The following is a 19,363-nucleotide window of genomic DNA, read 5'->3' as shown; positions in this document are numbered from 1 at the left end:
GATGCTGAAGCTGAAGCTCCAATAGTTTGGCTACTTGATGCAAAGAGTGGATTCATTGGAAAAGACCCTAATACTGGGAAAGATTGAGGGCAGGAGGAGAAGAGGGCAACAGAGGATGAGGTAGTTTGATGGCATCACTAACTCACTGGACATGAGTTTGAGCAGACTTCAGAAGATAGTGAAGGACAAGGAGCCTGGTGTGCTGCAGTCCATAGGGTCCCAAAGAGCTGGACATGACCGACTGAACAGCAACAGCCTAGACTAGGGAAGGAACCACCACGAGATATTTAGCCTTAAGAAAACAGCTAAACAGCTACCATTTATTGAGTATTCATTATTGCTAGCTACTATGCCAGGTGCCTTATACATATAAACTTAACAAAAACCGACTGAGGCTCGGATTGTTCAGTTCAGTCACTCAGTCGTGTCTGACTCTTTGCAACCCCATGGACTACAGCATGCCAGGCCTCCCTATCCATCATCAACCCCCAGAGTTTACCCAAACTCATGTCTATTGAGTCGGTGATGCCATCCAACCATCTCATCCTCTGTTGTCCCCTTCTACTCCTGCCTTCAATCTTTCCCAGCATCAGGGTCTTTTCAAATGAGTCAGTTCTTTGCATCAGGTGGCCAAAGTATTGGAGTTTCAGCTTCAACATCAGTCCTTCCAATGAATATTCAGGACTGATTTCCTTTAGGATGGACTGGTTGGCTCTCCTTGCAGTCCAAGGGATTCTCAAGAGTTTTCTCCAACACCACAGTTCAAAAGCATCACTTCTTTGGTGCTCAATTTTCTTTATTGTCCAACTCTCACATCCATACGTGACTACTGGAAAAACCATAGGCTTGACTAGACAGACCTTTGTTGGCAAAGTAATGTCTCTGCTTTTTAATATGCTTTCTAGGTTGGTCATAACTTTTCTTCCAAGGAGTAAGCGTCTTTTAATCGGATTGTTATCCCTTTTAATGGGATTATTATCCTTATTTTAAAATGAAGACACAGACTCACAGTTTTAGGGAGTTTCTGTTCTATCAAGCGGGACAGCTGCTTCTTGGCTCCAGTTCATTGTTATCTTAGACTCTAAGGGAAGGTCCTTGCTTCAGTCATGTTGTACGTTCATAGTTTTCTTAGACCTGCTTTAAAAAAAAAAAATCAAGAACTCTGCTGGCCAACTGTTCAAGCCAAACAAAGTGTGCCGGTTGCAACCCATGGGCTGCCAGTGTGCAAATCTCTTCCATAAGGGTTACTAGGATCATTGGGTTTAAAGATAAAACATGACAGATTGTGACTAAGTCTGAGTTAATAGTCCAGTATTCTTATCTGTGCAAAAATGGGAAAGGATAGCTTCAAAAGATAGTGAAATCTTTATCACTGATAATGGTCAAGTGTGGGCTGGATAACTTTGTGATGGGACTCTTACAAATGGGATTAAATCACCAAGTAGACATCTATCTTTAAGATCCCTTCCAATCACGAGACTGTGGATAATGAAGATTTAAGTGGACCACTTTAGTAAGTAGGTCTAGAGCTAAGGTCTTGGAGGATTATAATAAATACATAAACCTAACCACCTTCCTGGTCTTTATTAAACTGACCTCATGAAAGTGGATACAGAGCTAAATTAGTCATCAAGGTAGTATTTATGAAACACTAAGTACACATCCTATTTATAAGAGTTGGGATTTAGAATAGATAGCAAGGAGTAGGAGCAAAAACCAGAAGCTCTATACCTCGCTGTTTAGCAAGGGCTGTGCCCATGACATGTAGGAAATAAACAAGGGAAATATTTGTCCTAAACTCACTTAAGTGCCTTTCCTTTGTGTTCAGAAAATGATTATTGAGTTGAGGTGCAGGAAGATCCCATGACAGCTTTCTTAGTGTAAGAACCAGCTTCCTCAGTGTAAGAACCAGCTTCCTCTTATGAAGAGGAGCTAAGGTCTTTTTGTTGCCATGCCTTAGACTTTAGAGAAACTTTTCTAAGAGTGCTTGTTTCAAGGAAGAAACCACTTGAAAGCCAATGAATGGACCATCCTTGCTCAGATTTGTTCACTTGTTGCCATCAGTGTTTATTTCTTTTTTAAAATCTGCTATTGGAAGAATCTTCAGTGCCTATTCTTATTCAGATGTTAATAATTAAATCACTCTTAAAATATTACCATTCCAGGGAAGTTTTTATTTAGCAAAAAATGCAATTCAACAGATAGCTTTTGAGTGCCTATTTTGTGTCAGCCATTGTTTTGAATATTGGGGTTACAGTGAGAGGTAAGTCCCTGACCTTAATGAATTCATTCTAGTAAGAGAAATAGACTCTAAAGCAGATATGGTATAATTATATATGATATATACAACAGTAGAAGTATTTATTAAAACATTTAATGACCACATATAGTATAATCATGTGTGATATATTACAGCAGTGGAAGTATTTATTAAAACATTTAATCAGGGAGGGAAATGGGAAGAAGGTTCAAGATGGAGGGAACATATGTATACCTATGGCAGGTTTGTTGAGGTTTGACGGAAAACGACAAAATTCTGTAAAGCAGTTATCTTTGTTAAAAAATAAATGAAGTGAAAGTCGCTCAGTCATGTCCAACTCTTTGTGACCCCATGGACTATACAGTCCATGGAATTCTCTAGGCCAGAATACTGGAGTGGGTAGCCTTTCCCTTCTCCAGGGTATCTTCCCAACCCAGGGATCGAACCCAGGTCTCCTGCATTGCAGGCAGTTTCTTTACTAGCTGAGCCACAAGGGAAGCCAAAAAAAAAAAAATTTTTTTTAATCAAATTCCTGATGTGTACCAGGCAACAAGGATACAGAGACTAACAAAAGCCAGTCCATCACCTCAAAGTTGGTTGGGTGAGATAAACGATTTTAATACTACATGGTAATTCTTTGATAGAATGGAATACCTAGAACTTTGAGAGCACAAAGGAAGTATTGTGTTTAAGGAATTAAAAATAGTTGTGTATGGTTAGATCATAAAGTACCATGGCAGTAGAAAAACTATTTTTCTACATGGCCCTAAAGTCAAATGAAGTTTATTATTGACACTGCTTTTTATTAAGTACTTTATTCAAGCTTTTATTGAGTGTGCCTACCTCATTAAGGAAATGGCAACCCACTCCAGTACTCTTGCCTGCAAAATCCCATGGACTGAGGAGCCTAGTAGGCTACAGTCCATGGGCTTGCAGAGTCAGACACGACTGAGTAACTTCACTTCACTTCACTTCACCTCATTAAAGATCTTTAAACCATATCAAATTAAGCCAAGTATTAACTGGAAACTAAAACAAGGAGGACTTCATGTCATATAGCAAGCTTCTTTTTCTTTTTTTTAATTAATTTATTTTAATTGGAGACTAACTACTTTACAATATTGTGGTGATTTTTGCCATACATTGACATGAATAAGCCACAGGTGTACATGTCTCCCCCACCCACCTCCCTCCCCATCCCATCCCTCTGGGTCATCCCAGTGCACTGGCTTTGAGTGCCTTGTTTCATGCATCAAACTTGGACTGGTCATCTATTTCACATATGGTAATATACATGTTTCAGTGCTGTTCTCTCAAATCACCCTCGCCTTCTCCCATAGAGTCCAAAGTCTGTTCTTTATATCTGTGTCTCTTTTGTTCTCTTGCATATAGGGTTGTTGTTACCACCTTTCTAAATTCCATATATATGTGTTAGTATACTGTATTGGTGTTTTTCTTTCTGACTTACTTCACTCTGTATAATAGGCTCCAGTTTCATTCACCTCTTTAGAACTGACTCAAATGCGTTCTTAATAGCTGAGTAACATTCCATTGTGTATATGTACCACAACTTTCTTATCCATTCATCTGCCAGTGGACATCTAGGTTGCTTCCATGTCCTAGCCATTGTAAACAGTGCTGCAGTGAACATTGGGATACATGTGTCTCTTTCAATTCTGGTTTCCTCGGTGTGTATGCCCAGTAGTGGGATTGCTGGGTCGTATGGCAGTTCTATTTCCAGTTTTTTAAGGAACCTCCACACTGTTCTCCATAGCGGCTGTACTAGTTTGCATTCCCACCAACAGTATAAGAGGGTTCCCTTTTGTCCACACCTCTCCAGCATTTATTATTGTTTGTAGACTTTTTGATGCAGCCATTCTGACCAGCATGAAATGGTATTTCATTGTGGTTTTGATTTGCATTTCTCTGATAATGAGTGATGTTGAGCATCTTTTCATGTGTTTGTTAGCCATCTGTATGTCTTTGGAGAAATGTCTGTTTATTTCTTTGGCCCAACTGGGTCATTTGTTTTTCTGGTATTGAGCTGCATGAACTGCTTGTATATTTTGAAGATTAATTCTTTGTCACTTGTTTCATTTACTACTATATTCTCCAATTCTGAAGGCTGTCTTTTCACCTTGCTTATAGTTTCCTTCATTGTACAAAAGCTTTTAAGTTTAAGTAAGTCCCATTTGTTTATTTTTGCTTTTATTTCCAATACTCTGGGAGGTGGGTCATAGAGGATCCTGCTGTTATTTATGTCAGAGAGTGTTCTGCCTATGTTTTCCTCTAGGAGTTTTATGGTTTCTGGTGTTACATTTAGCTCTTTAACCCATTTTGAGTTTATTTTTGTGTATGGTGTTAGAAAGTGTTCTAGTTTCATTCTTTCACAAGTGGTTGACCAGTTTTCCCAGCACCGCTTGTTAAAGAGATTATCTTTTCTCCATTGTATATTTTTGCCTCCTTTGTCAATGGTAGAGTGTCCACAGGTGTGTGGATTCATTGCTGGGCTTTCTGTTTTGTTCCACTGATCTATATTTCTGTCTTTGTATAGCAAGCTTCTTTAACCAAATTTTCAGTGCTAGCAGACCATGTTTTCCTCATCCTTTCTCATTTAATAAACAAGATAACCATTTTCTGGCTGAATCCCAAAGAGGTTTTTTTAAAAAATAAAAATGCATACAGTGATTTCTGAATGGAATATTTTATAGCCATTATTTATATAGAAAAAAAGTTAATGTATATTGTTAAGTAAAAAGGCAATTATAAAACAGTATATATCATATACCATTTTTGCAAAAGAAAAAGTTTATATACACACACACACACACACACACACACACATACCTATACAGGAATATGTATGCATAGATTAATAACTATACAGAACATATCAAAATGTAAATCATTATTCATGGGTAGTGCCATTAATGGGAATATTAATTTTCTATTGCTATATAACAAGTTACCACAAACTTAGTGTCTTAAAAATAATACCCATTTATTAGTCACAGTTCTGTGGATCTGAAGTCCAACAAAGTATGGTTGGGTTTTCTGCTTAGGGCATCATAGGCTAAAATCTAGTTGTCAGCACAGCTAAATTCTCATCTGAAAGCTCTGGGGGGAAAATTCACTTCCAAGTTCATTCTTGTTAACAGAATCCAGTTCCTTCCTATAATAGGACTAAGGTCCCATATCCTTGCTGGCGGTCAGCCAGGGTCCACTCTAAGTTCCTAAAGGCCATGTGCATTTCCTGCCATGTGGCCACCTCCATTTTTAAGACGGCAGTGATACATTGCATCCCTCTCATGCTTTAAATCTCTGACTTCATATCCTGCAAACAGAGAAAACTCTGCTTTATAGTGGTTTGGGATGACTAAGATAATTTCCCACTCTTAAGGTAGATTGATTTGGAACCATAATTACTTCCATAAAATCCCTTTACAACATTGTCTAGATGAGTAAATCACTAGGAAAAGGCATGTGTATACCAGTGACTGGAAATCTGAGAGGAACTCTTAGAATTCTACTACATCATTTCTCAGCCTTTTGGATAAGATCAAGTGAAGAATTCTGCATACCATAATTGGTAACCTTTATTTTTCTTTTACTCATATTTTCATGTAACAAATTGAACATATAATATTTCAGGGTTTTTTGGGGTTTGAGTTTTGAGTTTTTAAGCTATATGTTGAATTCTTTATACTAAAAAATGTTGAATGTTTATGGATCTGTTTGGGATTTTTTTGGGGCCTGACTACTGTATCTTTTTTATTTTTAGAAGCTATAAAAACTATAGATCAAGATAGACAAGCACTTGGTATCTAGATTTACTTTACCTCCTAAACAGCTGTGAAACCTCAAGAAAATAATAATTCTTCCCAGTGTTCCTTGAAATAATGCCAGTGGTCCTGAGCTTTTAAAAAACCTAAGAAAAGGTGGGATCATATATGTATAGTGATGTAGAGTCATCCTGGCTATACTGTATGATGTATTGGGCAAATTACACATCCTCTGTTCCTCAACTTTTTCATCTGGAAAATGAAGGAAATAATAGTACCCAATTCAGAGGATTGTTGGAAGGGTTAAATCAATTCCTATATATAACATACCTAGAGAAGTGCCCAGGGAGTGGTAAGGGTTCAGTAAATGTTATCCACTATAATTGTTGTTGTTGTTGTTACATAAGGATGGGAAAATTATTTTACTAAATTTATTATGTACAACCACCAGCTGGAAGAGTCAGTGCATGTATTGCATGTACAACTGCAATAAGGAGATCAGTCTCTGTGGAATAGAGAGACTCCATTCACTGCTGTAGTGCCAGCATCTGAAACAGTTCACATAATAGAAGCTCAGTAAAAATTTGTTGTAAAGTGAATGTCCTCAAGGGATTCTCAAGCTAGTGGGGAAAGTACACAAATAAGCAATTATAGTACACTATGGTAAGTTGTATGATAGAAGAACAGGGCTAAATATTGCAAATATGTCTGCTGGATTTAGATTTCTTGTGTTCTGCTTTTGCCCTCGTCAGCTCTGTTAGAACAAGGCAATAAACTGCGTAATGCCATGGTGATTTCTGCAATGAAATCAAGTCCAGATACTAGCATGTTGTTGGAAGAAGTTCATCCTTCTATGAAGGAAGATTTTCTTAGAGCATCATCAGAGTAAGTTATGGGATAAGCATGAATTCCAGTAGTTCATTTCCTAATAGTTGTTAATGTGTCTTTTTTGTCAAGATATGGACTAAATAATCTTGGAAATGTTCAGCAAGTAATTTTTTAATGTGGTGGGAAAGAAGCCTAAACTAGGAGTTAAGATACTCAAAATCTAGACCTAGGACCTCCACTTGCTAAATATGTAAATGGTTAAATTCTTGATCTTTTTCAACCAGCATGCTTGTATATAAAATGGGTATATTTTTTCTTTCCTCTCTTACATAAATGAAATGAGATTCTAATGTAGGAAAAGGCTTTGTAAATTGTGAAGTTTTGTATATATTTAAGGTAAAGTCTAAAACATTTCAAGTCTTCCATGTTGAACTGTCTCCATGTATACTTCTTAGCTCATTAAATTCTGATTTAGATTTTCCCGTATGTTAGCCACTGAAAACATTTTTTTTCCTTCCTTAGAATCAAAGCCTTATCTAGGAATCTAGTTAAAGACCACATTGAAGATCACCTCCTCCCTCCAACTGAGAATACACTTTGGAAACATGACTCAAAGGCTGATACTGGAGCCATACAGCTGCTGTTGGGCAGGTAAGAGCTCCTAACTCTCTTTTCTTTTAAATTTTTCCTACAGTTTATTGTGTATATTGTTAACAGATTTATCTTCCTAAAGCAACAACACTTCTTTTGAATAACTAAGTCATTCCCTTGTTATTCATTACATATTAAATCATTATTCATTGTCTACTAAATTAAAAAAAAAAATCCAATCTTTAGCCTTTTATTCTTAGCGTCACTTACAGAATGGTCTCCAGTCTACCTTTCCATTCTTACTTCTCACCTGTTTCCTTAACACCAATGTTAGCAGTGTATATTGAAGAGAACATGGATTTTAAATAGATATAGTTGAAATTTGGGGTCTATCTCTTATTACCTATATGGCCTGCACAATTAGGCAGGAAAAAAAAATAAAAGGGTTCCAAATTGGAGAGGAAGAAGTAAGACTGTATTCACAAGTGACATGATCTGGTATGTAAAAAATCCTAAAGAATCCACTGTGAGACAGATTGCAGAATAACAGGATAAGTCAATTATACTTATATTTACTTGTAGTGACCAATCAAAAAATAAGATAAATGGAATTCCCTGGCGATCCATTAGTTAGAACTCAGCGCTTTCACTGCCAAGGCTAGGGTTTTATCCTTGGGCAAGGAGCTAAGATCCTACAAGCCATGCAGTAAAAAATAAATAAAATTAAGAAACAATTCCATTTATAATAGCATTGATAAGAATAAAATACAAATAAATTTAACTGAAGAAGTTTAAAACATAACTGCAAATTGTTCAAAGAAAAAAGGAGATCTAAATAAATGGGGAAAATCTCATGTTCATGATTCAGTACAATCCCTGTCAGATTCATAGCGGACTTCTTCATAGATATGGACAAGCTGATTGTAATTACTATGAAATTACAGGGGACCCAGAATAACCAAAAGAACCTTAAAAAAGAAAAAAATAGAAGGAGTCATACTTTACTATTTTAAAACTTACTACAAAGCAAGAGTAAGCAAGTCAGTTTGGTACTGGCATAAGGATAGACATATAAGTGAATGGAATAGAATTGGTAGTCTAGAAATAAAGCCATGTCAACTAATATTCAACAATGGTGTCAAGACCATTAAGTGGAAGAAAGAATTGCCTTTTCAATAAATGGTGCTGGGACTGCTAGCTAGCCACATGTGAAAAATGAAGTTGGGCCCTCAAACCATATTAAAAAGTTAATTCACTATGAATTACATAACTAAATGGAAGAACTAAAACTATAAAACTCTTAAAACAGAGATAAATCTTTGTAATCTTGAATTTGGGAAAGGATCCTTAGATATGCATCAGAAGTACAACCAACAACAAGAAAAAATAGATAAGTTAAACTTAAGAAAATTAAAAATGTGTGGGCTTCAAAAGATACTATTAAGAAGTGAAAAGATAATCACAGAATGGGAGAAAATATTTACAAATCTTATATCTGATAAAAGACATATCTAGAATATGTAAGGAACTCAACAACTTCATAATAAATAATCCAATTTAAAAGATAGGCAAAGTTTTTACAGAGAGATTTCTCCAAAGAAGATAGTAAGGTGGCTAATAGCATATAAAAGTTGTCAGCACTGTTAGTTATCAGTCAAGTGCAAATCAAAACTGTAAACAAGATACTACTTCATACCCACTAGAATCAGTTCAGTTCAGTCGCTCCGTGTCCAACTCTGCGACCCCATGGACTGCAGCACACCAGGCTTCCCTATCCGTCACCAACTCCCGGAGCTTGCTCAAACACATGTCCATTGAGTCGGTGATGCCATCCAACCATCTCATCCTCTGTCATCCCCTTCTCCTCCCGCCTTCCGTCTTTTCCAGCATCAGGGTCTTTTCCAATGAGTCAGCTCTTCACATCAGGTGGCCACAGTATTGGAGTTTCAGCTTCAGCATCAGTCCTTCCAATGAATATTCAGGGCTGGTTTCCCACTAGGATGGTTAGCATCAAAAAATCAGATTAAGTGTTGGTGAGGCTGTGGAAAATTTGGAATCTTCATAGACGGCTGGTAGCACTGTAAAATGATGCAGCCACTTTGGAAGATAATCCGTCGGTTCCTCAGTTGTTGCACATCAAGTTATCATGTGACCCAGCAGTTCAACTCTCTAAGTATATATCCAAGGAAAATGAAAATATAAGTCCACGCAAAAACATGTACATGAATTTCAATAGTCATAACAGTAAAAAATGTCTATCAGCTGATTAGTAGATTTTTTAAATGGAGTATTATTTGGCCAGAAAAAGGGGGAAAGTACTATAACATGCTGCAGCATGGGTGAACTTTGAAAAATCATGCTAAATGAAAGAAGCCAGTCACAAAAGAGCACATAAAGATCAAGAATCCAGCACAGGGACTTCCCTTATGGTCCAGTGGCTAGGAATCCACACTCCCAATGCAGGGAGCCAGAGTTTGATCCCTACTTGGGGAACTAGATCCCGCATGCCAGAGCTAAGACTTTGCATGCTGCAATTAAAGATCCCACATGCTGCAACCTGAGTGCCACAACTAAGACCCAATGGAGCCAAAAATAAATAAATGTTTATATATATTTTTTAAAAAGACTTTTCTACCAGCTCCATGGAAGGCAATGGAAAGTTACTTTCAGGATTCTGAAAACTTTAATTACCGATCTCAAATTCCATTTCCAGTCAAACTATCAGTCGTGTGAGGGCAGGGTAAAAATATTTTCATATGTCCAAGGACTCAAAAGATTACCTCTCTTGCACTAGTTCTCAGGAAACCACAGGCTATTCTCTGCCACAAAGAGAATCTAGGAATAAAGAGCAAGGCTTGGAGTCCAAGAAGCGGGGGATGTAATAGAGAAAAAAGAGAAAAGGAGCTTTATGGTCTGTGTCCATATTTAGAGCAGACACTGCTTGTGGAAGCAGGACAGGGCTTCTGTAGCGATACTTCTAAGGAGGGGAAAGGATAGGTGGAAACACATTTCTCCTGTGTTTGACCAGATCGAGAGGAAATGTTCAGTTCTCTTGGAGAGTTCAATAATGAAGTAATAATTGGCACATAGAAAGCTACTTTAAACAAAAACTATTTGTTATAAAACAGTTATTAAAACTGTTATAAAGCAGTTATTAAAACAAGAAAAGCTAGACGTTGTAAAAAAAAGTGTAGTAAATTATACTTGGCTCTGATACGATGTTAACCCTGAAGATTAACAACAGAAAACTGTAATATAAATTTGAGAAGATGGTGGAAAGGGAACTCTGTTTCCAAGAATAGTGATTTAAGAGAATGGATCCTCCACATTTCATAATACAAAGTCCATAAATCATTTAGAAAAGTTAAAAAATCAGAAAACAGCAGCACACATGTGTTACTTAGAAATATAAAGGTAAGTACCAGCAGAAACAAGGAGTTGAAAGTGATTACTTCAAAGGAGGCAGGCAGCTACTGTTTCTCATTATGTCTTATGATCCTATTTGACTTTTAAAATATGTACATGTACATGTTTTCCTTGATTAAAACATGATTAAGAAGAAAAAGAAGAGAGTGGACTTGTCTTGTAGCCAAGGAATACAGACAAATTCCAGGCCCTCTCTCCTTTTTTTCAACTTTTATTTTTCCTGCCCTCCCAACAGGAACCCCGGAAAAGGCAATGGCAACCCACTCCAGTACTCTTGCCTGGAAAATCCCATGGACGGAGGAGCCTGGTAGGCTGCGGTCCATGGGGTCGCAAAGAGTTGAACACAACTGAGTGACTTCACTTTCACTTTTCACTTTCATGCATTGGAGAAGGAAATGGCAACCCACTCCAGTATTCTTGCCTGGAGAACCCCAGGGACGGCGGAGCCTGGTGGGCTGCCATCTGTGGGGTCGCACAGAGTCGGACACGACTGAAGTGACTTAGCAGCAGCAACAGGAACCCCAGGCCACTGGCCTGTGCAGTATAGCTCTGACCTGTCTCAGTTTCTGTATAAGTATGTCCTAAGTATTGCATGGAGGGAAATGGCATGCTTTTTTGATGTGTCGTAGACAAGAATACATTCAAAGAAATGTTAATTTGGAAAAATAAGTAAAAAGTGGAGGACTATGTACTGAGCAGTAGAAATATTCATAACTTAAAGGGTTCCAAGGAGGGGAGAAAAGCGACTAGAGGGGAGAGGGGATCCATAAGTGGCAAATGAGAGTTGTGTAGAACATCAAGAAGCGCTTCAAAAAGGAGCAGTGTTCACAGGCTGCAGAGAAGCTGTGTGGATTGTGAAGTTGTTAGTTGGATTTGAGCAGTTAGGAAGTTGTTCTTAACCTTTGAAAGAGAGATTACTATAGATCTGTGGTTCTCAGCTGGAAGCCAGTTCCCCCCTATCCCCACTGTATGGGACATTTGGAAATGTCTGAAGATACTTCTGGTTATCACCTGGAGGGATTGCTTTCGGGCTATTGGCTTCTGATGAGTAGAGTCCAGAGATCCAGAATGCACATGGTAGCTCCCAGTAACAGTGACTCATCTGACCCAACATGTCAGTAGCACTAAGATTGAGAAGCTCTGCTGCAGGTTAAAGAAAGGAACACTTATTGAACATCTATTTGTTGAGCATCTCTGTTCCAAGAATTTTAGGAACACGGTGTAATTTGAAGGTGAAAAGTGAAAGTGAAGTCGCTCAGTTGTGTCCGACTCTTTGTGACCCCATGGACTATAGCCTACCAGGCTCCTCCATCCATGGGATTTTCCAGGCAAGAGTACTGGAGTGGGTTGCCATTTCCTTCTCCAGAGGATCTTCCTGACCGAGGGATCGAACCCAGGTCTCCCAAATTGTAAGCAGATGCTTATAATTTGAAGGTAGTGATCGTGTATTATTTTCTTGAGAAAGAAGGGGGAAAAAAGTATAGCAGCTGCCTTGAAAGGGAAGCAGAGTTGAAAGAATTAATTGAAATGCTTAGCTCAGTGTTTGGCATATATTCAGTAATTAACATGTTCATTAAGAATCAATAAGTTTATTTGTAGATGTTTATTAAATGCTAATTACTATAGAAGAAACTAAAATTAAATATACATGTATTTGTATGCTTATCTTTCTTATTAGTTTACAAACTCTTTATAAGTAGAGTATCTATTTTACTTATTTCTCCACTCCACATAGAACTGATCTTTCCATAAAGAACCTAAATACATATATTTTTGCTTAATAGAAGAAGGTGTGTTTATGAATTAGTCATTCTTCACAAAAACAGTATATAACATTTAACTCAATTGAATTATAGTCCGCTCTTTACTTTTTTTCCCTCCCTACTAGAAGATGAGCAGCACAAGAGTAGAACAAGTTAGCTTAGCCATCTCTGTACCATTCAGGACCTAACATCATGCCTGGCACATAACAGGTGCCCAGTAAAATGTTTGTTCAGTAAATGAATGAGATCACAATCAGTGTCTGTAATGCAATTTTTGAGTGCTAGTTGTTGACATCCCAGAGGAGGAGGAATATGATATAAAAGTATTAGATAGTCTTCTATATAATGTAAGTCTCTGTTTCATGTATTTTCTTCCATATTTAGAACTTTAGAATGTTTAGCAAAAAAAAGAATAACTAAGATGAAACTTCTTTTAAAGTTCTGTTTTCTTTTTCTTATTTCTGCAGTGCTGAATTGTCCCAAGGTCGCTATTGGGATGGCCTAGGCTCTCCTCCAGATTCCCCATCTCCTGGCAGTGATGTGTATTGCAGCAGTGAGCCCAGTGACCCTCAGTATGACCAGAGTCTCCTGGAGAACTTATTTTATACGGCACCTGTAAGTTACTGAATCTGAAAGCTTAGGAATTGGAGAAATTAATTAAATAATTACTTCTCTTGTGTTAATCATAGAGTTACTAATAATATTAGTGGGTGTAGGCACATTACCACTTGCCAGACAGAAAGCTATTCATTTTACATACTTTAATTATAACAACAGTCTGAAAAGGAGGGTGTTACCTTCTTTCTACAGATGAGGAGATAAGACTAGTAAGATTAATTATTTTGTCCAAGTACAGATATAAATAAGTGTTAGAACCAAGATTCAAATTCAGGTTTGCCTGAGTCCAAAGCCTATGGTCTTGATATATTGTATGGCTTCCTTAGAGCTCTTTGAAGGAAGAGCTAATGTAGGTATACTCTCAGAACCACCCTTGACTGGTATCTTTTCAGATACAGATGTTCCAGAAGTACCTCTACTCATGGGGAACAAATATCCCTACTGACCCTTAAGAAAGAGCATTCTCTTTTCAGGCAGTTTTAGCATTTTCCAAAGTTCTTTCTGATATCAAGCTATATGTTCCATTCATTGGTTTAGCATCTTCTAGAATATATGGTGGAGAAGGAAATGGCAACCCACTCCAGTGTTCTTGCCTGGAGAATCCCAGGGACGGGGGAACCTGGTGGGCTGCCGTCTATGGGGTCGCATGGAGTCAGACACGACTGAAGCGACTTTGCAGCAGCAGGGTATATGGGGCTTCCCAGGTGGCACAGTGGTAAAGAATCCACCTGCCAGTACAAGAGATGCAAGAGACTAGGGTTTGATCCCTGGATAGGGAGGATCCCTTGAACTAGGAAATAGCCACCTACTCCAGTATTCTTGCCTGGAAAATTTCACGGACAGAGGAGCCTGGCAGGCTACAGTCCATGGAGTCACAGAGTCGGACTCGACTGAGCCCGCACAGAGTATATACAAAATAAGTTCATTTACTCTTCCACAAATAATACTTTATATTTGTGAAAATTGCTGTCGTATTCCCTATTTTCTGTTTCTCCAGGTCAGCACAGATACCTGAAATACAGTGTAGTTTTATATCAGCTCAGTGGAAAGACTTGAGAACTACCAGGGTACAGAAGAAGCAGGGAGAACTTTTACATGAGATTGTCGGGAGGGAGCGTCATGAGGGATAAGGGATTTTAACTGAGACTTGAAAAATAGTTTCAGAGCAACAAAGGATGTAAAATAGGAATAGAAAGAATGGCCTGTTTAGAGAAGCAGTTTGTGTACTACCCAGGCATCTAGTTTGATTGGGTAAGAATTCATGTGGAGGGGACATCAACAAGGTGAGCTAGCACACTGCAACCAGTCTGTGAAAGTATTTGAATACTAAGTGAGGAGGAAATGACATGACCTAAATAGTGTTCTATCAATGTTAACCTGGCAATTATGTAGGCGGCCAGCTGAGAGGAGAATAACAGGAGCAGATAGGAAGCCATTTTTGGTATTGGAAGCATGAGACAGAGAGAAAGACAGACAGAAAGAGCCAGAATGACAGTGGTAGCTAGCAGTGGGGTTGGAAAAGAGGAGATGGATTTAAAGGACATTGTGAATTGTTAGGATTTCTTGACTTTCTACAATAAAAGTCATCACTGATACTGTTACCCGTAGGAGAAGAGAAAGGGAGCTTACTTTGTTTTTTAATTGGAGGATAATTGCTTTATAACATTGTGTTGGTTTCTGCTATACAACAACATGAATCAGCCATAAATATAAATACATTTCCTCTCTCTTGAGCCTCCCTCCAACCCACCCCATCCCACCCCTCTAGATTGTCACAGAGCACTAGGCGGAGCTTCCTGTGTTTTATAGCAACTTCCCACTAGCTATGGGAACTTACATTGATTCCACATTTTCTGTGTGCCAGAGAATTTATGTTACCTGTTAAGAACTGTCCAAAATGTTTTAAATTGATTATTTCATTTAATTCTTTTGCTAGCCCCATGAGATAGTGTCATCTCTTTTACATATCATGAAATAAAGGTTTAAGAGATGTTAATTGTTAGTAATTATTTATAGGTGGCAGAACTAGAATTCTTACCCTGGTCTGGCAAAAAGCCCATGTTTTCCCCCCCTAGAACATATTACCTCCTGAGCCTTGAGCACTGCATTAGAGTGGTGAAAAAAATTAGTCTTTGCACCCATATAGTTAGGTGATACTGTACAATTATTTTGCCTCAAACTGTAGTAAAAATAGAGGCTTTGGAACCCATGGAGATCAAGATCTGCCTCTACTACTTACAGCTGTGAATCTTGGAGAAGGAAATGGCAACCCACTCCAGTATTCTTGCCTAAAGAATCCTGTGGACAGCAGAGCCTGGTGGGCTGCCGTCTGTGGGGTCACAGAGTCAGGCATGACTGAAGCGACTTGGCATACATGCATGCATTGGAGAAGGAAATGGCAACCCACTCCAGTGTTCTTGCCTGCAGAATCCCAGGGACAGAGGAGCCTGGTGGGCTGCTGTCTGTGGGGTCGCACAGAATCAGACACAACTGACGCAGCTTAGCAGCAGCAGAAGCAGCTGTGAGTCTTAAAGGCACCTAACTTCTCTCAGCGTTCATTTTCTCATTTGTAAAAATTGAGGTGAGAATGCCTTATAGGAATGTAATAAGTACTAAAAATACACATGCAACATTTAACATAGTACCAGATACATAATAGGCAATCAGTAAATAGTTGTTGTTATTATTACTGAGAATTTGAAAGAAGAATCTAATTTTGTTTATTTTCTTTGAACTGAACTTGCAGGTTATTTTTATGAACTTTGGGTTATTTTTGTGTAACCAAGAGAAACATAGGATTGTCTCCCTAGTATCAGTTCTTTCTTGATTACTACTTTCAGAGAAATGTTTTCATTACCTCTGTCCCCAAAGCAGTTATCTTTTAGTGCCTCTCTTCTCTTTTCTGTCCCTCGATAGAAATCTGATACCAGCGTCAGTGATATCTTCAGTGAAGATGATGATGTCCCTTCTAAAACAATGAGCCAGTCAAAAGCTCTTGCCAGATCTCCTAAGGTTCTAGAGTCAAATGATCATAAGTCGAAGAAGGAGATGGGTAAGAAAAATAGGTGAGCCTCTTTATGAATGCTTGTTTAGAGGCAAAAGCAAGGAAAGATGATTTTCACAAGATCTCCTCATGTGAGATGACCTGTGTTTGCCAACACTGTCAGACTGGTTAAGTGAATTACAGTAATGCATTAAGTATTACAATCCTTAAACATGTAATAACATGAAAAAATGGATGTAGTAAAATGGTTAAGAGAGAAAGCAGAATTCTGGGTTGTATTTGTACTCTGTTACACTTAGTGTAGAAAGTATACATAAAGAACGCAAATGAAAAGGAATACACAAAAGTAATGATAGTAGTTTATATTAAAATAGTAACTGAAGTAAAGTCTTGTTGAAAACCTGATTCTCTAACATCAGTTTCTATACTTGTGTGGAGATAAGCCTTTGGATTATAAGAATGTTTTTATAGTTTTTCAGACTTTTTGACTGTAAATTAGGACTAAGGCCATTTCTCAGTCCTTGATAACTTGTGCATTAAGATGCCTGCTGCCCTTCTTTTCTCCTGTTACCTGTACAAATTAGATCATTTCATATTTGGCTTCTGACAGTCTACCTTACTACCTGTATGAACTCCTTTCAGAAATCTTGTTGAACAGCAGATGCTATCAGAAACTCCAGAAGATGCCCAAGTGATGACACTAAGTGTGGATAAACTGGCCCTTCTGGGTAGAACACATTCAGTCAGAATCATCATCGAAACAATGGGAGTTCCTCCAGATAGTCCTCAGGATACCTCTGGCAAAAAAACTTTTCCTGGGAGACCACCTAAGCTGACGTCAAAAAAGCGGTATGTCTCTCACATGGGAAAACTAAATTTGACATTTCTGGAAAGTGTTTGCGATGAGAGGAAATAATTATATTGTACTTAGTGTTTTCATATGCTTCATCAATCAATAAAATGTACTAAATCTCCCACTAGGTCCCCAGCACGAAAAGTCTGAGAATAAAGAAACTTAAGAGCCAGGCTCTGTTCTTCCATGCCTTACGGTCAGCGGGAGAGAGAAACATTTGAATGGCTGCTATAATAGGGCTTTAGGGGCCAAAAGAAATGTTTTATATGAAAAGTGCTGTAGGAACACAAGATTGGTGAAGGTTTTGAAAAGAGGAAGTCCTCTGAGGACCTGGGGTTCTAAAAATAGGGCCTTGAAAGATATATAGGATTTACCAGAAAATAAGATTATTATTTGGTTTGTTTTTTAATTGTTTTGATTTTTTTTAGCACCTTCTTTGTGGAATATCACTTTCCTGTGGGTTTTTCCAAAAATGGATTGACAAAGACCACTTTGATTACTGAGGTGGTTCGACTTGCATCCAGTAAAATTATAGATGGAGGTAAGAGAGAATTTGATTTCTGCTCCTTAGACATTTTGACTTTGGGAGGATTTTTGAATCTGTAATTACTCATATACTCCTATATTATCATAGAATCTTAGAGGTAGAAAGAATTTTGAGATGACTTTATGCTTATTCCTTTGCAAGTGAGGAAACTGGCCCAGAGGTTTATCCTGTCCTCAGGCTATTCTCATGCAAGGCAGTGACATAGCAGTAACTATAACTCAAAACTTGATTCTTAAATCACATTCTTGCAGCTATTATTGTTTTTCTTTTCTTCCCTTTTTAAAATATCTTTATCAAGATACAATTCACATACCATGTCATTACCCATTTGAAGTATACAACACAGTGATTTTTAATATATTCACAAGTTGTATAACCATCACCACAATCTTAATTTTAGAGCATTTTTATCCCACCTAAAAGAAATCCCATACTTACTAGCATTCATTCTTCAGTTCTCTCTTTGCTCCCTTTCACTAAGCAACTCCTGTCGTACTTTGTCTCAATTTTCCCATCCTGGACATTTGATTTAAGTGGAATCATACGATATGTGATTTTACTGACTGGTTTTTTGACTTGCAATAATACTTCAACTTTCAATATTTAAGTTGCTTTCTATGCGTTGCTATTAAAAACAGTGCTTCAATGAGTAGTATTGCACATACATCATTTCTTATTTGATGTATTTCCAGCCCAAACATTAAAAATAAATACCCTTAAAATAAATCCTTATTTGCCCTTAAAAACAGCACCTAAAGTAATTTAAAATACTCTTTTACTAGAGTCATTTGTTTCACTTTCTCCATCACCTTAAGGAAGAATTAGGACACTTACATTTTTCATATGTTTTCTGTATACTTATATTATTGATAGCAACAAAAGCTACTGTGTAGGTTTGTTCAAAGCATTTGAGAGTGTATAGTTGATTCTGCTGGCTGAAGTATGTTTGAGAAGCTTTAATGCAATTAATCTGCTTTTATCAAACCCCAATGCAAAGAAAAATGTTGGATTCTTTTCTTAGGTCTTCCCTCTTCTACCTCCTTCTATCCATATGACATTTTATGAGCTCCTTAAAATTTCTCTGAGCCTCACATTCCCCATCTATAAAATTGAGGTACAGCAAGGACATGGTTCTGATATGCATGAGTTTCAGTTTACATAGTATCTACAAAGCAAGGACTGCCTGTATTACACAAGGGCTTAATGTACAATCAGATAGGATAATGAATGTAAAAGCATTAAACTCTAAAATAGCATGTAACTAATAGTAGTTTACATTTGGGGGGCACTAAATTATCAGTGTTTTACATACATTAATCATGTGATCCTTTAAAACACATAAATATAGATGAGGAAAGAGGAAGCTAAGACATAAATCAATTAAGTAACTTGTCTAAGATAATACAACTGATTTATGGTTGAACTAGAATTTGCACCTAGAACTTTTTTTATTCCAAATTGTGTGTACTTAATCTGTATTGCTTCTCATGCATTATTATTGTTGGCCACAGAGATTGAGTGTTCCTTTTGTCATTCTGAGAAGGATAATATGGGGCATATGGAATAAGCATCAAGTCAAGAATTGGAAGAGTTCTAGCTCTAGTTATACCAGACAGTTAATTCTATGACCCTGGACACAATGGCCTTTCCATCTGTGGGCCACTCTCAATAATGACATGCAATGGACAAGA

The 19,363-nt window shown here is 37.6% G+C and overlaps 1 protein-coding gene across 6 annotated transcripts in view; it reads left to right on the top strand.

The window, feature by feature from the left end:
- The window catches only part of C2CD3 (C2 domain containing 3 centriole elongation regulator), a 118,781-nt gene that overhangs the window by 16,518 nt on the left and 82,900 nt on the right, over positions 1–19,363 (top strand). For all 6 annotated transcript variants that reach the window (XM_061150019.1, XM_061150027.1, XM_061150052.1 and 3 more), the window contains 6 exons: positions 6,795–6,927; positions 7,393–7,521; positions 13,118–13,265; positions 16,185–16,333; positions 16,915–17,121; positions 17,554–17,666. In XM_061150019.1, coding sequence (XP_061006002.1) covers positions 6,795–6,927; positions 7,393–7,521; positions 13,118–13,265; positions 16,185–16,333; positions 16,915–17,121; positions 17,554–17,666 — 879 coding nt within the window. The remainder of the gene's footprint in view (positions 1–6,794; positions 6,928–7,392; positions 7,522–13,117; positions 13,266–16,184; positions 16,334–16,914; positions 17,122–17,553; positions 17,667–19,363) is intronic.

The sequence above is a fragment of the Dama dama genome, chromosome 1 (genome assembly GCF_033118175.1).
Source record: "Dama dama isolate Ldn47 chromosome 1, ASM3311817v1, whole genome shotgun sequence".
Classification (NCBI taxonomy): domain Eukaryota; kingdom Metazoa; phylum Chordata; class Mammalia; order Artiodactyla; family Cervidae; genus Dama; species Dama dama.
Note: the sequence above shows the minus strand (reverse complement) of the source record. Positions and strands in the feature narration are given on the sequence as shown.